The sequence below is a fragment of the Castanea sativa genome, chromosome 10 (assembly GCF_040712315.1).
Source record: "Castanea sativa cultivar Marrone di Chiusa Pesio chromosome 10, ASM4071231v1".
NCBI lineage: Eukaryota > Viridiplantae > Streptophyta > Magnoliopsida > Fagales > Fagaceae > Castanea > Castanea sativa.
The window spans coordinates 6410976-6419639 of NC_134022.1; the positions used below are offsets into that span (position 1 = coordinate 6410976).

At 31.5% G+C, this 8664-nt stretch overlaps 1 protein-coding gene across 1 annotated transcript; it reads right to left on the reverse strand.

Moving 5' to 3' along the window:
- Window positions 1-1103: 1103 nt before the first annotated feature.
- LOC142612868 (7,8-epoxymelianol synthase CYP88A154-like) lies at window positions 1104-5060 on the reverse strand. Its single transcript, XM_075785043.1, has 8 exons — window positions 4785-5060; window positions 3505-3982; window positions 2873-3142; window positions 2512-2601; window positions 2194-2272; window positions 2000-2106; window positions 1642-1763; window positions 1104-1524 (listed from the first exon to the last, which is right to left on the reverse strand). Exons 1-8 carry the CDS (start codon window positions 5015-5017, stop codon window positions 1431-1433), a joined length of 1473 nt encoding a protein of 490 aa, XP_075641158.1. The 5' UTR covers window positions 5018-5060; the 3' UTR covers window positions 1104-1430.
- Window positions 5061-8664: the final 3604 nt, after the last annotated feature.

Here is an 8664-nt window from a genome sequence, read left to right on the forward strand (position 1 = left end):
AAAAATTGTGAAAATATTGTGACAATTTGTTATTTTAATAGAGTTTAACATGTGATGTTAACAAAAAATGAAAGAAAAAAGAAAGGGCTAGCGGAACAGTGCTACTTGAACAAACCAAATGCAGGGTTGCTTTACTCATTTACACTTTCTATATATAAAAAATTTAAATTAGAACTAATAACAATTTACCACTATGATTTATTATAAAAATGTTATAGATGTAATACTTCTTTTTCTACAATATCTTTATTTTTAGTTGTGGTTGGTCCCTACATGATATTTTTATTATTTTATTTTGACCTATAAGGACTTAACACCTCTAACAATTGCCAAAATATTGTGATACTTTGTTATTTTAATAGAGTTCAACATGCAATATTAACAAGAAAGAAAAGAAAAAAGAAAGGGCCAGCAAAACAGTGTCACTTGAACAAACCAAATGTACGGTTGCTTTACTCATTTACACTTTTTATATATAGAAATTTAAATGAGAACCAATAACAATTTATCACTATGATTTATTATGAAAATGATGTGAAAAATGATGTAAATGTAACACTTTTTTTTTTACAATACTTTTATTTTTTAGTTATGGTAGGTCTCAGTATGATATTTTTGTTATTTTATTTTGATCTATAAAGACTTAACACTTCTAATAATTGTGAAAATTTGTTGTTTTAATAGAGTTGAACTGGCAATATTTAAAATTAAAAAAGAAAAAAAAAAAAAAGAAACTAGCGGAACAGGAACAGTGTCACTTGAATACACCAAATGGAATGTTCTTTTACTCATTGGCACTTTTTATATATATATAGATATTGAAGACTCCAAGTCAGTCAAATATTCTTATTGTTCCGTCTTCGAAAAGATCAACTAAACAAATATATATGGTGATTACTATCGAAGATAAGGCTGCACTTTTGTACATTATATACAATACTCACTTTATAAGCTTCACCGTTCCTTGCGGAGTACGTCATTTAATAAGAATGAAGTAAAAACTAACTCAAAAGCTGGAATTAAGAATTAGATACAGGTGGTGGTTGTGGTTCTAAAGAATCTAAGCCCTGTCAATTTTGATGTAATCATTCAAGCAGCTACAGTTCACCCAAAACCATCAAAACTTTTATTTTAATGGATAAATTCAACCATTACAAATATTATATTCAATATAAAAATACATATACAAGGCTTTATGCCTAGCACGAAATATATATATTAAATTTGTCCCATGTAGCTTAGGGTGGTTTCCAACTTAAACTAGACCGTATTTATATATGTGGGTGAGGTTTAAATCTAGTGTTCAGTTACATTGAAATCATTAAAATTATAACATGTGTTCACTTTTGAATACATGTCACTCTCTTAACAAGTTCAGTGCATTATATACACTGGACCTAAGCCTCTCACTTTATTGGCAATGTAAATAATTATGTGACTTTGATGATTTTTGCAAGGCACATGTCTGTAGGCCTTGCTACCGGTAAATACTTCACTGGGCAACCTGGATTAAGTCGCTCCACACTGTACCAATTAAAAAAAAAAACCTTGTAAACATATACAGAGAGAAAAAAAGTTAATTTTATTTGACATGAACTAATTAAGGTTTAAAGGTTGCAAAAAGAAAGCATGCAATCTCACTTGTAGTTAAGGACATAATGATGAAGGAAAATAGCGATCTCAAGCTTGGCCAGATCACTTCCAGGGCATATCCTACTTCCTGCTCCAAATGGAAGGAAACTTCCAGCTCTGGGTTTATGATTCTAGACAAAAGTTGAGCAAACATGATTATCAATTTTTTAGACTTGTTATTAAATAGTAGTAATATAACTTCTTCAAAATACCTCTTTTTTTTCTTTTTCTTTTTTTGACAAAGACTTCTTTAAAAGTCTTAACAAAAGAAACTTCTCAACCAAATTAACTTTTTTCAGAAATGTAAGTAACCGACAGAAGGGAATAAGAAAAGAATTGTAAGATACTAAAACTTTGTTCAACTTACATCCCATCTTGAAGGATCAAATTCCTTTGGGTTTGCATAGGTTTCAGGATCCATATGAACACCTCTATTCCAGACTAAAACTTTCCATCCTTTTGGAACTAGATAACCTACGAGTAAATAAATTTCTTTAAGAAGCCATAATATAAAAGAGGGTTGATAGAGTTTGAAAATATATAGGTGATTGAAGAACTAACCATTGATATTAACATCCTCTTTCGCCTCTCTGAAAACTGAAAATGAGATGCTAGTTCTGCGCAGCATCTCATCAATTACCTAGTTCATAAAAATTTGAACCTTGTTAATTTTTGTTTAGCTCGTTCATCATTTTTCCTAAAGGAATTTGACATAAACTTGTTTCACATGTATATAACCATTTTCTACTCCTTAGATTGTCCCATCATTAGTACTAGTTTTCTTATAAGAACAGTAATGCCTCACATGCTTTTTAAAACAATCTTGAATAATTTCTCTTCCCTAGATAGGCATTGCATGCTTCTTCAATGCGTACATACCTTAGAAAGATATTCCATTTGTCTAATCTCTTTAAGGTTAAGCCCTTTTTGTGTAGATGGTCTTCTCTTCATGATCTCCTCTTGCTCTTCCTGAAAAGTGAATCCAAGTTTAGTGACATATTCTTCTTCTTCTTCTTCTTCTTCTTCTTCTTCTTCTTTTTGTTTTTTTTTTGTTTTTTTTTGTTTTTGGTGTGTATGCTATCTAATTGGCCACAAGCAAAGGTTATGTGAGAAGTAATTCTAATTCAACTGTGCCTTTAAACTATGTTCTCTCTTAAGATAAGATTTATTCCAATCTAGCTCTGTTGCGTATCACATTACAGGATCAAGTATACTATTTCAATACATAATACAAACCAACCTTTGCTTTTTTGAAGACCTCTGGATTTTCTGATAGATAAATGACTGACCATAATGCACCATGGGCTGAGCTTTCATGACCAGCTAACATGAACACGATTAATAAATCTATAATATCCAAATCCTCCAATTGTCTACCTTCTTCGTCTTTGACTCCCATAAGTAAATCCATCATATCTTTTTTCGCATCTGTTTGATTGGTGTTGTCTTTCATCGTGGCCCTCTTTTTGTCTAGTACAGACTGGAATATCTTCACCAACTTCTTTCGGGCCTGAATAAAGAAAACCACCATGAAGTCTCATTTGTTTAACAAATACAACAAAGTTGGAAATCAACAATTTTCATCTATTGCTAGACGACTACTACATAAAATAGAGATAGTATGATATTATTATTATTATTGTTGTTGTTGTTATTGTTGTTGTTGTTGTTGTTGTTGTTGTTATTATTGTTATTATTATTTGTTCCAAATGAGGTTACATAACAAAATAGTTTCATTTGAGTTCATATAACAAAATTATTTGTGAAAACAGTATAATGGGCAAAAAAGAATCCTAACTAAGTTAAAAAAATTATTTGTGAAATCATTAGGTCTTTCTTTTTTTTTTGTTTTCTTTGCTGATGAGACTTTACCTTGAGTGCTCTGTGGAATACAAATCCCGGAAGATTAATGGCCTGAGACTTTATTCCTGCATTTAAGTCTGTGTACAAGTTCTCTACTGATGATATAACTGATTCACTATATGTACTGATGAAAATGTTTGTAATGACTTTAAAGGCAACCCCTCTCAACTCTGCCAAGAACTCGACTGGCCGATTCATGCTAGCCCACTCCTCCAAAGAATTAACCACTATGCCCTCTATAAGATCTATATATCCAGACAGTGCCTCATGGCCATTGATGGGAGCTGTGGTTAGCCGGCGCAATCGTTTGTGCTCAGCATTTGTAATGCCATGGAATGATTTACCTGTAAGGATTGTTGTTGCTTTAGGATAACCTAGTTTGAATTGGTCATCATTTGTCAAAACTTTCCTGCATGTTTCTGGGGTACAAACAATCACACTTGGCTTCCCAAACATGTATGTTTTGTAGATACCTGTCCGGCCATATCTGTAGTTCCATAAGAAAAAAAAAACGTGTAAATATGTGCTTGAAAAAAATTGGTTGACAATAAAATTCCATTTGCTTGGCATCTTGAAAGTTAAGAAGTGTTTTGTTATTTATGAAATCATAAATATCGTAACAAATTTCACATTTTTTATAATTATTGAGGTTGTACATTGTTATTGATGTACCATAAAAATGATTTATAGTCTGTTTGGATACTGCTTATTGCTGAAAACTAAAAATATTGTAGTGAAATAATTTTTAAATGTGTAAATAGTGTTGTGAGACCTAATTTTAAAGTTAAATTTGCTTAAATCCATACTTGCAGATCCTATGAACAGTGCACAGAACTCACAGATTGCAGACGCCAAACGCACACATTGAGGAAAATGTTGTATCTAAACTAACATTTAGTGGTGATCCCAACAAGAAAATAATGTTGCACTAATCAAAACAAATTTATTAACCAATTTTTTGTGCTTCACTTTATGCTACACTAATCATGCTACCAAATGCTAATCATAATTTAGAGGCCAATAAACAAAGAATGCCTTTACAGTTTACATGCATGTAAATTACTGTGTGTGATGCGTCTTTGAGAGAGAGAGAGAGAGAGAGATTTGGAAACAAGAGTGTGGATGTAGGAATGAGGATCATCAGATTTGAAAGCTTTGAGGAAGGTCCTATAGCACCATTACATGCATGAGAGAGAGAGAGAGAGAGAGAGAGAGAGAGAGAGAGAGAGAGAGAGAGAGAGAGAGAGAGAGAGAGAGAGAGAGAGAGAGAGAGAGAGAGAGAGAGAGACTTGGAAACAAGGTTGTATATGTAGGAATCAGGGTCATCAGATTTGAAAGCTTTGAGGAAAGTTGGAAGACCCCCAAGGTAAGGCCACCCCATATCCCCAGGAGGGAGAGGATATTGTGTTTTCCCCAGCCTTCTAACATAATACCACTCATTGAATCTCCTGAGAAACCCAAACACAAAGACATAGCCACCCAACAGAACTGAAAGTATCAACCGCAACAACTCTATCTCCATTTTATCTATAGTTCCTCTCTTTCTTAGGACTGGAGGAAACACGTACAATAAGTTCAAGTTCCCATAAGGGGGAGTTTTTATAACCGTTCGTGACTGTTCAATGCTCATTACTTAGTCCATGTTTCTTTTTTTATTTATTTATTTATTTGAGAAGACTTAGTCCATTTTTCTTATTATCATTAATATTATTATATTTGTATTGTTGTTTTTGTTTTTATTATATATATTTTTCCGAAAAGATAATGCGTGTGTTGGAAAAATTCTTTGGTTAACTTCATTTGGGGTTTACTTGTTTGTTATGTTTTGCTCCCTTTCGATGATTTAAACTTCAGAACAAAATGCTTTTGGTCACTTTATTAGTACTACCCATTTAATAATTTTTGAGTTGGTTCTTATTGCCTAATATTTTTCTCTTTGTCGTCCCCTTCCCATTATAAAGATGATCGTAGTGATCAGCCGGAGCCTGCCAATTAACATAAATTATCATTTTCACTTATTCCAAGGAAGTAGACCTTGCCGGCATGGTTTTGAAAGCCAGAACGGGGAACTGCTCCTTGAAACGTTTCTTTAAACTCCAAAACCCGTTCTACACACACACACACACACAAAACCAAGCCAGTGTACAAGGATTAAAAACCATGAACGATGCCGACGTGAACAAGGATTAAAAGAGAAGTGTACTGTCGTTTTTCTGTGGAGTAGACCCCTTGCTGGCTGTTGATGGCTACCATATGATTGGCAAAAACTGATAATGTTGATGGCTACCGTGCGGCTGGCAAAAACTGAAAAATGTGAGGTTTGAAGTAGCCTGAACTTTGTTGTTTCAAGAGAAGAGGATGTCCAATGAGAGAAAGAGATAATAGTGAGATTTATTTATTATTATTATTTTTTTTATACAACATAGAAATTTTACTTTAGTATAATTTAAGAGTAAACGTATAAGAAGTTTTTTTTTAAAAGATTTAAACTTCGGCTCTTGTCCCCATACCTCACAAGCACTTATACTTGTAAAGTGATTATCATACCATAAATTAATACGTATTTTCTCCTTTTACATAACTTTAGGTCTCACTTATTAAATTTATAGTAAAACTTACAATTTAGATGAAATGATGAAGTATATTTTTATAATAATATTATAATATACAATAATTTTCGGATAGAGACAGTGGACTTGTAGTTGTGAATTTTTGGGATTTTGTTTGCTTGTGTGTTTTTATTTTATTTACTTAAAGCTTGCATGCCACATGAGATTGAAAAAGAGTTTTGGACCTCCTACTTGTTGTTGACTTGTTTCTTGGTTAATTTTTTTTTATAGGTGTTTCTTGGTTAATTTTTTTAGTGATTAGTCTAATTCTTAGTTCTACAAAGTATAAACCCACCAATTCGTATGTTAATTTATTAAATTTATATATTACTTTACATTTACCTATCAATGTAAGATTTACACTATATATTAAACAAATACGCATGTTATTATTATTATTATAATATATTTACAACAAAAACTTTGAACCTTGAACCTCGATTTGACTTCAAGATTGGTCCAATATTAAAAAATTTGAACTTCTTTTGGTCAAAAAACACTTTAAGATTAAAGATGTGTTTGAATACCGTTTATTTGCTAAAAACTAAAAATAATATAGCAAAATAATTTTTAAATGTGTGTACTATAGGACCCATATTTATATTGAAATTTGTGTTTGAATGACTTTTGTAGGTCCATGAACAGTGCCGTGGGACCCACAATATTTCAGCAAAACGCACAAAAGCTAGTGATAAACGCTATCCAAACTCCCTCTAAATATGACAATATCCAAGAAGATAATTTGAAATTTCTAGATTATTAAAAATAATTATCTATTTTTTTCAAGAAAGATTATAGTTTACATAGATAATTTAATGAAACCAATTATGATTAGGGTTAATCCAATAAAAAAAGATTCTATCTTAATTATAAAATCTAAATCATAAACCGTGATTGATCTCTTTTATATATAGTAGCAGACAAAAACAAAGAAGCTATATAAAAACCATACTCAAAAGTATCAATTGACACTACCCCACGTAAATGTACATGTTGACATCACTGTGGAGAGTGCACTAATCTCTCTCTCTCTCTCTCTCTCTCTCTCTCTCTCTATATATATATATATATATATACACACGCAAAACTAAGAAAAAATCTAATTAAATTTTAAATTAGAGTTTAATACGTGTTTCATCTAATTTTTAAATTTATATGTCAAGTGAATTTTAGGAATTTTAGTGGCTTCCCTATACACTAGTGTCTTATTAATATACAAGTAATTGTTTTTAATAATAATAATAATAATAATAATGCGAGTAGGATTCTCTGAAAAATTCTAAATAGATGGAGAAACTGTAATGATTGAGATTTGTTAGCTGTTTGATTCGCCAAATAAAAAATTGTAGTTGTTTTTCGTTTTTTGATCAATTTGTAAATGTATTGTATTGTGATCTACATCACAATTCACTAATCTATAAATGATAGAGTATTTTAATTTCGTCTCAAGAGGAAGGACACTAGTGAGCGATAATATCTTTTTTTTATTTTATTTTATACAAGATAGAATTCTACTCTAGCCTAATATTCTAAGTGTATATGTGTGTGAAGCTCTCTTTTGGAGACTTAAACTCCGACCCTTGGCCCCCACACTTCACAAGCACTTGTACTTGTGGAGTGACCATCGCACTAAGGATGTGTGGTGGTAATAATATCCATTTTTAAATTGGAACGGTTATCTTCGATGATGATTTCCTCTTATCTGATTAGACAGTCATAAACCTCAACATAATTAACCCTCTGTCTTCTTCAAACTATTTTGTTTAGTTTTTTGTCCCTAACACATCTATAGTAAAAATCACAAAACACTTTTTTTAAACTCATATTTGGAACCATCTTTTTTTTTTTTTTTTTTGGGTACTCCGGGGTTCTGATATTGGGCTAATGAAATTTATAATGATAGAAACTTAGCAGTGGTTTTTCAAATTTTAGTAAGTGTTGCAATAACCCTTTTTATAACCATACCTGAGTTATAGCAATAGTTTTTAGAAGTTTTTGCTGGTATTTTTTTTTTTTTTTTTTATAGTGATGACTGATGAGGAGCCCTTTGTTTTTGGCAAGTGATAAATATCTAGAATAAAAAAAAAAAAAAAAATGAGTGTTATTTTTAGAAGATTTCAACATTACATGCCAGTTTAGATGAGGTCAGGAAGATTAATTAGGACATTCCTAATCTTCCTAGCTATCTGGAGTGATCATTTAGGATATGAATTAACGTGTGGTCCTTGTGGATCTACAACTATATGAGAGGAATTGTTGACTTCATCAAGCTTTTGTTTTCATTGTGTAGATTGATTCTCATTTCATTTAAGTTTTTATCATTTTAGCCAAACACATTCCTCCCACACCCCTCCTTTTGCCAATTGGCTTATTTGTAGAATTAGTTTTTATCACTTGTTAACATACACTATACACAAACAACGTCTGTAATATTATAGACGATGTTTACATTTTTTTATTGATGTTTATATTTAAAAACGTTCAGCCTACTCTCGTTATCCTACTCATAATAACCCTTGACCTAGCCTGTTGAAAAGGGGAAGGAAACTTGAGAATAAGA

Bases quoted from the DNA above. Each gene is read 5' to 3' on its own strand.
- LOC142612868 (XM_075785043.1), bottom strand. From the start codon at position 5,017: ATGGAGATAGAGTTGTTGCGGTTGATACTTTCAGTTCTGTTGGGTGGC. The intron at 3,143-3,504 runs GTAAAGTCTCAT...TTCTTTATTCAG, and splicing joins TATTCCACAGAGCACTCAAG to GCCCGAAAGAAGTTGGTGAA. The intron at 1,525-1,641 runs GTGAGATTGCAT...TAATTGGTACAG, and splicing joins CATTATGTCCTTAACTACAA to TGTGGAGCGACTTAATCCAG.